Consider the following 13,524-nt stretch of genomic DNA (forward strand, 5'->3'; position numbering starts at 1 on the left):
TTATCAGACGCCATATTCAAAATATCAAGTACCCCTCTGACGTTTGTTAATGTAATCAACTTCCTGTCATATGTGTCACACATCCATCCATAGTCTATTATTTTATTATTTCATTGCTGTACATATATGTAAACAATAAGACAACTTATAAATAATAATTACCATATGTTTTTTTTTAAATTCATTACCGTGCCACTATTTTTAAAAAATATATTTTATTTGTCATTATTGTTGTTATTTAAATTTTGAATGGCAAGCTTACAATACTTGTCGTTGCCTGTCGGCTTGTGACACGAAGACACGATTTTAATTATACAATCGCAGGTGCGCGCGTGTGTCATTGGGTAAATTCGCGCGCATCATATGGCGCGCCACGTGATTATAACGCGCATGCGCGAGTACACATGTAAAACGCATGCGCGGATTTTAATATCGCGCGTGCGCAGTTTTAAGTTTAAATAATTTATGCAAGTCGTAGCCTGAACAGCAGCACGTGAGTTATCTCTTCTGTAAATCGATTTTTTTACGGGGGGTTAGAAAACACCCTTTTTATTATTGTTAAATTATATGAGTTTGATTAGATACATGTATATGTATATATAAATGTATACAGATGTAGACTGATGACATAAATGTATGTATGAATCTATAGATTGGGTAATGCGGGTCAGTTTATCTAGCTTTTTATTCAGCTATTGTTCTGCAAGTGTAAGTAATATCACGTGTCGATGTGAATACAGCTGGGGGATATAATATACGTTTAGGTTGGGTGGATCTTGTATTTAAAAGTATATTATTAAGTAGGGGGTTTACGATATTATAAAACCCTCGATGTTTATACTGAGTTTTTAAGGGGTAAATTGACAATTCAAGTGCACGCCTAAATATGATTATCTATTGTATTGAGGGATTATTGATGAAAAGAAATCGAGTTTGTATTGGTAATATCGGACAGAGTGTTAGAAGTATATTTGTCAACCACTTTAAATTAAGTCAGTTTATCGCAAATAATAATTCAAGTTATAAAAATGAATTTAATTTAAACAATACGCATTTAAAATCTATTTGTAATTATTTTATCGAACGAAGATTTTCAAATAAAAAAAAAGATTTTAGTAATATTAGTTTCAAGAGTCACAGTAGCAATATTTTGAGTGTACCGTTAAAAAAAAGACCGGTTAGGAAGCGGAAATTGGTATTTGATGATGGAGTGATTCCTCCGCCGGGCGTAAGTTTTTTCATATTTTTTTTTATTGTCTATCGGTTTTATATATTTTTTAATTTAGATTTTTTTTTCTTTTTATTGATTTTATTTTAGTTTTGGAGCATCAAAGCCTTAGCGACGGCAGATGAGTATGATTTAGACGGGCTTCTGAAAGAACTTGTAGTCCAAGATTTATATACTCCGAAAAAAATAAATACTTCTACTAAATGTAAGTTATACTGCCATTTAATTTCATTTATAGATATTTATTTATTAATATATTAGCTGTGAGTTTGTAAATAAAATTTATATGATTTGATTATTTACTTTCATAGCCACCTGGTTTATTTTAGATTAAAATTTATTAATCGTAAAAATTAATTTGAGTTGTTAGTTGTCATGTAATTGTTAACAATGACGATAATACCAAAAATCTGAAAGCCGCCTGACTCTGCGGGCTAGCCCTAAAACTTCCCACTGTTTTCGAGCTCCTTGAGCTCGAAAACATTATAGTCAATGCACTTTTGAGCTCTTCAAGCTCAACAATACTAACGTCGCACATTCCATTGCGAAAATTCAAGTAATAAACAATAACAAAAAAAAAAATAATGAAGTAATTCGTTGTTTTTTTTTTAATTTATATCAGCAATTTCTTTTGAAATAATGAATCGATTTTGACGTTCAAGGTGACATTCGACGCAGTTTTTCAATCACTAACATTAAAAAAAACCCTTCATCAATTAGTTCAAAAATTTAGATTTTATTAGAAAAAAACACTTTTTTGCACGACTCATAATGCGAAGCATTGGGGAGTGCTTTACGATCTAAAATTTTTTAATTCTTCCGACAACGGTTTCTCTTGAACGAATGAACCGATTTTGATGGTTAAGGTGGCATTCGACGCGGCTTATAGAGTCTTAGAGCTGATTAGGTTTTGAAATTAATCCATCGAGTACGTTGCAAGTTGTCCAAAAAAAAAAAAAAAACAGCTTTGACAAATTTTTATTTTTGAAACATCTACGAACGTACCGTACCGATTATGCTCATTTTCTCAATAGTTGTTGGAATTAACGAGACGCTTCAAACGCGACCTCAAAAAGCCAAATCGGTTCATCCGTTCAAAAGTTATAGGGTATTAACATACCTACGTACACTCGGACATCATCTTGAAATTAGTCAGAATAGTTTCCCAGAACCTCAAAACGTCAAGATCTGTCAGAAACTCAATTTTCGAAAATCTGACCGAAACCAATAACTTTCCTTTTTTTCTTAAATTTTCAATTTTATTAGTGAGAAGTTAAAAAAGAGATATTTGATATATTTTAAGAATTAATTAATTTTTTTACTCCAATTTAAAAAATTAATTAATTAGAAGTCTTAAAAGTTAATAAATTAAATGAATATTTTCGATAGTTTTTGTTGTAAAAAATAATAGATTTTGAATATTTATTCATGGATTTTATCTCCATGGGAATTTGTGAGTTGCAGAGAAAGTTTTAGCAAGGCTTAAATCTAAGGGAGATCGATTGATAAGTTTTTTTTCTGCGTCAGTTGGAAAAAACCTTTTGAGAAAAAGGTGTTTAAAGTTTAAAGTATACTGCGGCATTCGAATACAAGTCTACGAGCTTCAGAAATTGAAATATTGACAAGTTAATGAAAATATAGGAGTGTATTTATAAGAGTTTATAAAACCCAAAATATTTATTTTATTATCAATAAAAAAAAAAAAAAAATCATTAATAATTTATATTTTTTTATATCTTCAATTTGCAGACGCTAAGTTATAAATGAACCATGTCTAATATATATTTCAACCAGATGTTCATGTATAATTTATAATTAGCCGGAATATGAATTACGTCATATTTGATTTTTTCGCAGGAGTAAAATTCGTATATTTAAATATATATTTATTAATTATTTAAATTCTTGTGTAATAAATTTTTTTTTACTACTAAAGATTTTATTAAATCGTGTAAAAATCTTAGTAATGAACCGTGCATATAATAGAAATAGAAGAAGTAATTTGAAATAGCACGAAAGATCATTAAAATTACCAGGTTCAATGGACAATGTATTTTTTAATGATATATTCAAAGTGTGTTTTGAAAGGTTGAAGTAAAAAAAAAAAAGTAAAAAAAACTACTTTACCGAGTTCACATAATAGAGAATATATAATAATAATAATCCGTGATCAAAGTTCCTACTTGTAACTCTTACGAATTATTTTTCACCTCTTAACATTTAATTAAGTAATCTTTAAAAGGAAAAATAAATAAATAATATTAGTAAATGGATAAAAATATTAGAATTTAAAAAACTATAAGAATGTAAATGATCTTTCGACACCATTACATTTTACTTCCGCTGCGAGAAAGTCTCGAATGTATTCCATCTATTTCGTTATACGTATATATATATATGAACACACATTTCTCAGTGTATATATGAAATCGGATAAGACTAGATTTCACCAACCAACATAACGGCACTTTTTGCTATCGATTTGTCGATCAATAGGTCTAGTCTACAAATTCGGATTAATACCTGTTACCTTTTTATCCTATCCCTTTCTCTCCTCATATTCTACTCTCAAGTATATATCCATATTTCTATACATATAAAGTAGAAAATTAAGGTTCAGATGCATAACTCTTTATTTTTTTATCTTTCATATTTTTTCCTCTTCCTTTATTCAAATCTTGTCTTTTTTTCCAGAATAATTTCCACACGTGTAAGCATTCTTAATACGAAAATATTATCTGTCAATCATGATTCATAATGCAACCGTAAAAAAAATAAAAATCTCTCGTGATCTGATCTATTATTACTACTATTATTATCTTTAAATTACTGCTATTACATATGTATACATATATATTTCTTCGATTAAATTTTCTTACAACCTAATAGACCAATTTTTCATCATTTTATTTACTTTCATGATATGAATCCAAAGTATTTTATTTATGGGTTTTATATCGTAGGGTAACCGTCCCATTGTCAAAAAATTATTTTTATTACGATATCATTTTGTCACAGATGTTAATAAAACTATTTACTTCAATATGTGGTAAAATAATTTAATGCTGTATGAAATTATTTTGAGTTATTGCTTGAGAATTACTGGGCAGTTAATATCCCAACACACAACTTATAAATCAAATTCTTTAAATTTATTCAGTGTCAGATCATACAAAATTGAATATAAAAAATCACTAAAACTATATTTATCTATTAGATTAGATTAAATAATATGTAGTTGAATTAATAATTATTATTATTAAGTGTTTACTGGAAAAAATAAAAAAAAAAAATAAAAAGAAAGAAAGTTGTACATATGAATAGAATCGCAGTTATGTAGATAACAATAGTTATTTGTTATAAAATGTTAAAAGAATGGCTGAGTTAATGAGTTTTTATTAAACCGGTTGTGCATATTATACTGTAGAGTATGAGATTATTTGCCAAGTGAAAAAAAATGTGCAGTGGAAAAGAATGTTGTGTGAAGAAGAAGAAATGCTGAGAAAAAAAAAGTCATACAAAAATAGAATATATGATATTCTAGTTAGAGTAACATACAGTGTACACTTTCAACTTTACTGTGAGTGAGTCATATCATGACAGTATATAAAGTTATTGCATCGATTACTTCTGACTTAAGATAAAACCAGAGATATGTTATCTCAAGTCGATTTTATACTTTTGTATTTTATTTTTCCATCAATAAATATATAAAATTTGTTCTACCTTGGGCGTGTGGAAATTCAAGTGCTTTTTTTTAAAAGTGAAAAAAAAAATTGATCAATTAAACATTTTAAAAATATTCGATTGACAGGACAGATTCCGACGGCAAGATTTCAATTGATAGAATAAATAGTGTGTGAAAAAAAAGAAATAAAAAATATATAGAAGGTATTTTTTGAAAACTGATTAAGTAATTAAGTGTTTTATAGTGTAAACTGTGAAGAAGAGCGATGGAAAGTAAAATAAATAAACAAATGTGTTTATCGTCGTACATTAAAGTACCATTACCATCAGGAGAATTAGAAGAGCTTATCGAAAAAGCACAGGATTGGGCAATTATGCACGGATTAGCTATACGTACAAATACAAACTTTAGCAAGGATTCAATGCAGTATGCGCCCTTTACGCTTCTACCGTCAACTTTTCCGAGATTAGAATTTCAAGATGCATGCGAAATCCAAACAATTTTGAATATTTTAATCCACAAAGTAGCACATGATTATGAATTTTTAAAGGAAACTCTTGCATCAACTATTTGTGTCGATGAGTTTACCCGTAAACTTTTTAATATTTATGAGACTGTATACAACGAGGGATTTAACCAAAAACTATCATTAGGATTATTTAGATCGGATTTTATGTTAAATTCATACTGTTTCGATAGTTATAATTTGAAAGTTTTGGATGTTAACGACAGTGATGAGGTCAAAAAAGAAAAATCATTTTGCTGTTGGAAACAAGTTGAAATAAATACAATAGCATCTGGTATGGGTTGGCTTGGTACTGTTACTACTAAATTCCATAAATTCGTATTGCATGAACTTGGTATGAAAAATTTAATCGAATATTTGCCGGAAAATAATGCAATTGAGGGACTGTGCGATGGAATGCTAGAGGCGTGGGGAATGTATAATGATCCGCGGTATGTATAATATGCTTATTAACACTAATTAATACCTATTAATATTAAAGATGATAATATGTCATTATATTGAATAACAATTATTTAATTAAATAGTTTAAATAATAATATCAGTTTATTTATTACTCAGTTTTTATTATTTTTTACAGAGCTATTATTTTATTTGTCGTCGAGGAGTTCTCGACAAATATATGCGACCAACGGGGTCATGAATTTGAAATAAAACGTCGGAATCCTGATGTTAAAGTTGTGAGAAGAACATTGAAACAGCTGACGAGTGAGGCTAAGCTTGGCTCCAAGAAGGAATTGATTTTAAATGATAGTGCAGTAGTCGCTGTTGTTTATTATCGATATGGATATTCACCGGAGCATTACACTGAACAAGAATGGAAGGTACGGCTACTGATAGAACGATCGCTGGCCATTAAATCCCCATCTATACAATATCACCTGGCTGGTACTAAAAAAGTACAACAGGCATTGGCTAAATCCGGTGTTGTTGAAAAATTTTTAGAGGATGAGAAAAACGTTGAGTGTGTCAGAAAAATTTTTACAGGTCAATAAATTTTGGATTACCCATTCAAATAATCTATAGTCTTATTTTTATAAATAAATAATGCCATTTATTTATTTATTTGCAGGTCTTTATTCATTAGATTTCGATGAGGATGGAAACAGAGCATTTGAAATGGCTGTTAATAATCCAGAGAGATTTGTTCTTAAACCACAACGTGAAGGCGGCGGTAATAATATTTATGGAAGTGATATTAAAAAATTTTTAATTACTATTAAAAATTCTCAAGAGCGAAATGCATGGATTTTAATGGACAGAATTTATCCACCGTCACAATTAAATTACGCAATTACGGTAAAAGATAGTGCTACAAATAATAAATTAAAAGAATTAACTCCAGAGGCAGGAATTTTTGGTGTTATTATTGGTGATGATAAAAATAATGTATTTGTTAATAAACAAGTTGGACATTTATTTCGCACTAAAAAAGCTGACTCTAATGAAGGCGGATTCATAGCCGGTGCTGCTGCTTGTGATAGTCCATTTTTAATTGATTAATTTATATCTCTAATTATTATATATACGTAAATACATGCATTTAAGTATTTTTCTATGTTAATATCTATGTAGAACTAATAAAATTAAATGCAATTATAACTGGGATTGAATTTTAATGAATAACACTGTCAAATAATTTAACCGTAAATAATTTAATTCAATTAGCCGTCGTTTAATTAAACTGAATTTAATTATTTAAAATTGTTATTCAAAGAAAAATAATTGTTTTTTTATCTTTTACTCTAGTCTACTATTCATTTTGTTGTTTTTATGTTCTCTGCAGCGCTCGCTGGTGTAATTCATGCAGTACCAAAATACCAAGTGGGAAATGAACCGAGAGAAATGTTTTTTTTTCGCGAAGGTACTATTGTCATGTGGAATACTACAGATCTTGAATGTAATAATATATTAGAAATTTTAAAAAATTATGAGGCAAACAGTTACTCTACAGAATTAGTTCAAGCGGAAAGTGAGATTATGTCTTATACTTATGCTGAACCTGGGTAAGATTTTTTTATTTTTTATATTATAAAGAATATAAAAATGATGATAATAATAATAATAATAATTTTTTCAATAGCAATCTTTCATATAATGTTTTTTTCTTTTTATTCAACTCGTTGCTTTCATTGCTTTTGAATCATAACTTTGTGTCCGAAGTAAACAAACCGCTCGTCTTGGTCCGCCTCAAGAACCCTTACCATTACTTTATTGACTACTGGTATGCATGGGATTGTGTATGTATGTATTTGGAGTTGGTAGTTTACTTACAGACAGAGAGCAAGAGCGAGTAAAATTTTATATGACAATGGAAGTCTAAGTTTTCTGAATATTCAAATCGATAATTTTATCAGTAAGCTCTTGGAGCTTGACTTAATAGAAAATAAAGTAAAAATTAAACCAAACAATTGAAATAATTTATTCAAATTAATACAAAATTAAATTATGCTATTTTGTTATTTAAATAAAAATCTTAATTTCATTTAATTTTATTGTAGGATAAAGTTTATTATTGAAATATAATATAAAACTTTTTGTTTTGTTTGCAGAAGCCGAAGCCACCTTAAAGACGGCGATATTTACTTAGCTTCAGAGGATACTAATTTAGATAAATATACATTTTCAAACGCGATATCTCAATCAGTTAAACTTGGTATTTGGGAAGCATCTTTAGACCACTACATTGAATCGATTGAATTCGTAACAGAAGATTTGAAAGCAGGAAGAAAAATAAAAATGACACGGGAACAAGTTCTTCGAAAGCAAGGAGAACTTTTTGCCCTGAGGCACCACATCAATTTGAGTTCCGACTTGCTCGATACCCCAGACTTTTATTGGGAAAGAGATGAGTTAGAAAATCTTTATCAGCAAACATGTGCTTATTTCGATATCTCCAAGCGAACAAAGGTATTTTTTCCCTATTCAATAATTTTATTAACTTTAAATAATCATATTATATATTATAATTAATTTATATAAGCTCGAATTATTTACAAAGTCTTTGTTTTTATGATCTCTTCAGGTAATGAATGAAAAGATAAACCACTGTGTCGAGCTAGTTGAATTGCTATCTTCACACTTGAGTGATCGTCATCATGTGCGACTCGAGTGGATGATAATTATTCTAATTATGGTTGAAGTAGCCTTTGAATTATTTCATTATTTGGATCGATACTACAAGCAAGAAGAAATTGAACAACTCACCACTCAACCACCGACTGTTTGATGATCCTCTTAACTTTAACTATTATTTTTACTGTATTATAATATTAACTATTGGTTATAATGATTATCTAATTTGATTCTAAGTCATTGGGTTAAATATTTACTTCAGTAATATATTTATTTATTAACAGTACGTGGAATATTTAAATAACTATACAAAAGTATATTACGTATTTCTTAACATTTTCAATAAATCCAATTATCATGCTGTCTTCAACCAGCGTTTGTTCAGTTTCTCCGTCATTCAGAAAACTTTAATTTCTGCTAAAACTTTTTAAAGTTCATAAATAAGTTCATGTCAGTTGTGGTTTAAGCGAGATAAAAAAATATACGTGCTGAATTTTTCTTTTTCTTATTTTTTTATCAATCTAATTATTGTACAATCTTTTTTTTTTTATACTAAACTTTTATATTTTTAATTTACTTATCTTTCCTTTTTCTTACTACAGTATTTTTTTATATATAATATAAAAAAAATTATTAAGAATATTTAAGATTACAATCTTACTTCGGACGATAAAAATGCCGGAAAAACTTTAAAAAAGTCTATCTAATAAACGTTAATATAATTTATGCATACGCATTTATATTAATAGAAATACATATATATTTTTTTTATTACGTTCATTGTAATAATAAACTTGTATAAAAATTATTATCCAATAAAACTAATTTTCATAATGAATAAAGACCATAAATGTTTAAAAATTATTAATTTTCATCATTAATTTCTTGTAATAATTATTAAAAAAGTTTATTAAAGTTTCAATTATAAAATACTGTAAATATTTACCTTCAATTTTAATCCATGGTATATAAATAATAATATGAAGAGCTTTCGATGACACTGACATCCTTATAATCTGATTTTTTGGCATCTCTTCAACTACTTACAAAGTAATCTACAAGAAAAAAAAAATATAAATATATACATACATATACTTGTAAAATATACACAGACTTTTAATCAATCAATACTCTATCTATATGACTGACAAAATATCTTTTTTTTTTATTCATCTTTGATATCAGATAAAAAATAATTGAAACTAAGTAATTTACCTTTTATTTTTTAGTCGCTAATGACCTTGAAGAAAATTTTTTAAACTAACGTCACACTAGAGACTATTGATTTTATGATTTCCGCAAGAGTTTTTCTATTTTAATATCTTGCACATTTTAGCATACAAACAACTCACTAAAATAGACTTTATGCTGATGTATCTTACTTCTGTTTTTCACTAACTTTCCATTCCCATATATATGTATATGCATGTATATGTATATGTATATATAAGACATACAAAAAAATTTTCACAACTTAGTCATGTTGTTAAAGTTACGAATAACTTTGTCAAGATTTTTTCTCATGACAAGATAATGTTCTAAAAGCTTCAAAAACTTACAGCAACAAGTGATGAATGGATTTAATTTAATTACCATTTGTTATATATAAAAACAAATATATATATATTAAACTATTGATTACATATTACGCAAATGTTTTTATCAACAGTAATGAGTGTGAATATAGCAGATATTAGATAAATTTTAAATTATTAATAAATGGAGTAAATAAATAATTTAAAAAATGCGGATTCAAAAAATTTGAAATTAATAAGTGTATTTTTTACAAATATTATTTTTCAAATTATTTACTTTATCTATTTATAATTTTTAATTCGTCTGATGTTTACTACATTTATGATAGTAAAGTAAATTTTTTAAATTTTTAAATAATAAATTAAAATGTTTATAAACTAGAAATAAAAAAAACGTATGTTTAGAAAATTCAAAATTCAGTATATGCATTTTTTAAAATGTTATTGCTTTATTTATTTAATTTTTTTATATGTAATTCAAAAATTGTCGTATGTCTGATATTTTTGCACTCATCAACAATAACACTCGTTCTTTATCTAGATAATTTAAAATCGTACTTTTAATTATTGTGTCATTAACATGTAAATTAGGTATTTAAAGTTTGTTATTGTTTATTATTAATTATGTTAATAATACACATTGTCAAATATTCAATTAGCTCAAGTGCTGCTTTCTGATGGAAAATATACAAGGTGTATATTATTATTACGTACTGAGAATTACACGTGTTTGTTTAGGTTAATTTTTTTGACATCATTGTTTATTAAACATGAAAAAAAGTGGTGAGTTTTTTTTATTATTATTAATTACTATGAGTGTGAATGTAGCAGACATAAGAGATTTTATAAATTTTGAATTAATTAAAATAATGAAATTAAAAAAAAATGCGCGTACAGATTTTTCATTGATGTAAATACGCATTTTTTAATTTTTATTTTATTTAGATGTTAGTTATTTATTAAAAAATTTATAAAATTCCCACTTGTCAGTTACATTCATACTCATTAATTACTTTAATTGAGTTAATGGAATAATAATATTTTTTTTTTTAGATGATATTTGTAAACCGTTGCCATATGAAATAAGTAAACAAGCTAGTACTCTAGATAATAGAGAAAGATTTATAATTGATTTTCTTGAACAACGATTACCAAGTACTGATAGTTCACAAATTATTGATGAACTTAAAAAGGTATTTTTTTTTTTTTTAATATTTTTAATTGAAAAGATTACAGATCAGGTTTTTGAAAAATGTAAATTATAAACGAAACTTTTAACATGATAGTGAAAGTATCTGACAGCCGACAATTTTTAAAATTCTAATATATTAATTTTAAAAAATAGTTTTAAAAATTTATGCTGAAAACTTTTCGAAAACTTTATGGACGTGGTTTCAAATAATTATTTCTAATAATATGTAATTTCGTTGTAAAGAAAGAAAAATTACCGGATGCCTGATACTTTCACTGTCGTTATTTTATCATGTAGTTTTGTACTTCATTATCAATTTCTATTGAGTTTTATAATCTCTGCAATTTCTGACTAAAGACCCAGCTATTGACGAAATTTAACTTTCGGCTGCTGATATAATTTTGATGTAAATTATTACAATAAAAAAAATAATGAATAAATTTAAATGGTCTATAGTTTAAAATTTTGAATAAACTTAATTTCTCTTAGACAAATTTGAATTAAAATTTTTGAGTTTAAAATTTTATTTACTTATTGTTATGATTTGAAAAAAATAATTATCAATGAGTTTTTAAAATCATAATTTATATAGTAACAAATAATTTTTTCATCATTCTAATCAGCATTTACGTATATACGTATAAATTAATCTTGAGAAATTGACACTCAAGAGTTATTAACAGCAGCATATCCGTTAATTACTGTACCAGTTATTAAACCCCAGATTTTAATGTTAAAATTAATTTGGCCATGATTTCAAATATAAATAGAATTGAATTATATTTGCATACTTAAATTATATAATTTAATACCCAAAGTATTCTAGTTCATATCATGAAGACTTTAAAAAAATAAAGTTATTAATTTTTGACAATAAAGTGGCAAAAGTTATCGCTCCATGTTATCGCAACTTTTATTTAGTTATTTACATAAAATTACCATTTTTTAAATTTAAAAAAAGCTGATAAAGTCAAAAGCGGAGTCACTATCAATCACTGGATCATTTATTTTATATTTATATTATACAGACTAATTATTTTCAGACATTTGTATTGGACAAACTTAGAGCAAACAAAAAAATAAAACCAAAAAAAGGTAATTTTTTAAGTGGACGTAAAAGAAAATTACTCGGAATAAAAACAGTTGGTTTAAATAAAAAATTAAAATATAAAGATTTATTACCTTTAAATAAACTTTGGCTTGAATATTTTTCTCAAACACTTGGAGTTAATTTTAAAGAATTACCAAATCCTGGTGACAATGATTGGGAGAGTATTAATCAGAAAATAATGAAATCGGATTTTCATGGAGCCAAAGTTAAAGTCGTTAAATCAAAGTGTCCTAGTTTAATTGATATTCAAGGAATAATAGTACAAGATACTAAAAATACATTTAGAATTGTTAGTGAAGATGATACTGTACGGAGTAAGTATTTAATAATAATAATAAATAATTATTTCAAATTTAAAAAATAAATTTACATAAATTTAATTTCTAGCTGTTCCAAAACACGCTGTTGCTATTGACATTCAATTAATAGAAACAAAATTCCAATTGTTTGGTAAAGATTTATGTATCAGGCCAGCTGAGCGTGTTAAAATAAAAAATAAATTTACTCCTTCAACTAGTTTATAATGAAAAAATATAATTAAACTTGTAATTATTTAAATCCATTTACCTAATAAATTAGGGGGGGGGGGGGCATTAGTGCGAGCGCCTGAAAAAATGATGATTTTAGGGAATTTTTTTAAAGGAAACTACTGCATGGAATGTTTTAATCTTTGAAGGATATATTTGTAGATATATAATGAATACATAATAAAATTTTTGGACCAAAAAATTCAAAATCCAGCGAGTTATTCATAATCTCCCAACGCTAAAAAAAAAAGCCCCCCTACTGCAGTGATAGCGACCTTCACAGTGCATAAAATCAAAAAAACTAAAAAGTTTATTAAACTAGAAGGTATTTCCCGTACCATGACTCTCGGGTTAAGAAAAAATTAAAATTTAACAAAATGGCGGAGTTTTAAAAAAATTTCAAATTTGATGATTTTTGGCCTGCCAAAATAATATTTTTGATTCGATCGAAAAACTGAAGGTTCATGGTATGTAGAAAAATATATAAAAGAAGCTGCAATTCGAATCAAATCGATTGCATGATTTGTCTTCGAGTTGTAGATGCGGCAATTTTGAAAAATTTATTTTCGAGAACCGATAAGCGTTTGCTCTTCAGGTGGCTGTAACTCAAAAAAAATAATCGAGAGATGCACTAAAAATTGT

At 26.8% G+C, this 13,524-nt stretch overlaps 3 protein-coding genes and 1 long non-coding RNA gene across 4 annotated transcripts; 3 read left to right on the top strand and 1 right to left on the bottom strand.

Annotated features, from left to right (window-relative positions):
• The first annotated feature begins 296 nt into the window (after positions 1-296).
• Positions 297-3,017, top strand: LOC130677850 (uncharacterized). Its single transcript, XM_057484740.1, has 3 exons — positions 297-1,228; positions 1,319-1,433; positions 2,693-3,017. Coding segments are annotated over exons 1-3 (459 nt in total). The 5' UTR covers positions 297-886; the 3' UTR covers positions 2,695-3,017.
• Positions 3,018-4,544: 1,527 nt separating this feature from the next.
• On the top strand, positions 4,545-9,268 carry LOC130677852 (glutathione synthetase-like). The gene is made up of 6 exons (XM_057484742.1): positions 4,545-5,873; positions 6,023-6,429; positions 6,515-6,919; positions 7,229-7,448; positions 7,995-8,352; positions 8,468-9,268. Exons 1-6 carry the CDS (start codon positions 5,182-5,184, stop codon positions 8,669-8,671), a joined length of 2,286 nt encoding a protein of 761 aa, XP_057340725.1. The 5' UTR covers positions 4,545-5,181; the 3' UTR covers positions 8,672-9,268.
• Positions 6,196-9,943, bottom strand: LOC130677853 (uncharacterized). Its single transcript, XR_008991723.1, has 3 exons — positions 9,733-9,943; positions 9,464-9,572; positions 6,196-6,333 (listed from the first exon to the last, which is right to left on the bottom strand). It is a non-coding gene; the product is annotated as an uncharacterized LOC130677853 (long non-coding RNA).
• A 112-nt stretch (positions 9,944-10,055) lies between these two features.
• Positions 10,056-12,892, top strand: LOC130677849 (ribonuclease P protein subunit p29). Its single transcript, XM_057484739.1, has 5 exons — positions 10,056-10,194; positions 10,712-10,835; positions 11,106-11,245; positions 12,288-12,669; positions 12,743-12,892. The coding sequence occupies exons 2-5, from the start codon at positions 10,823-10,825 to the stop codon at positions 12,877-12,879; spliced, it is 672 nt and encodes a 223-aa protein (XP_057340722.1). The 5' UTR covers positions 10,056-10,194; positions 10,712-10,822; the 3' UTR covers positions 12,880-12,892.
• Positions 12,893-13,524: the final 632 nt, after the last annotated feature.

The sequence above is a fragment of the Microplitis mediator genome, chromosome 11 (genome assembly GCF_029852145.1).
Source record: "Microplitis mediator isolate UGA2020A chromosome 11, iyMicMedi2.1, whole genome shotgun sequence".
In the NCBI taxonomy this organism is placed as follows: Eukaryota; Metazoa; Arthropoda; class Insecta; order Hymenoptera; family Braconidae; genus Microplitis; species Microplitis mediator.

Bases quoted from the DNA above. Each gene is read 5' to 3' on its own strand.
- LOC130677850 (XM_057484740.1), top strand. From the start codon at position 887: ATGATTATCTATTGTATTGAGGGATTATTGATGAAAAGAAATCGAGTT. The intron at 1,229-1,318 runs GTAAGTTTTTTC...ATTTTATTTTAG, and splicing joins GAGTGATTCCTCCGCCGGGC to TTTTGGAGCATCAAAGCCTT.
- LOC130677849 (XM_057484739.1), top strand. The intron at 11,246-12,287 runs GTATTTTTTTTT...AATTATTTTCAG, and splicing joins TTATTGATGAACTTAAAAAG to ACATTTGTATTGGACAAACT. The intron at 12,670-12,742 runs GTAAGTATTTAA...TTTAATTTCTAG, and splicing joins TGAAGATGATACTGTACGGA to CTGTTCCAAAACACGCTGTT.
- LOC130677852 (XM_057484742.1), top strand. From the start codon at position 5,182: ATGGAAAGTAAAATAAATAAACAAATGTGTTTATCGTCGTACATTAAA. The intron at 6,430-6,514 runs GTCAATAAATTT...ATTTATTTGCAG, and splicing joins TGTCAGAAAAATTTTTACAG to GTCTTTATTCATTAGATTTC. The intron at 8,353-8,467 runs GTATTTTTTCCC...TGATCTCTTCAG, and splicing joins ATATCTCCAAGCGAACAAAG to GTAATGAATGAAAAGATAAA.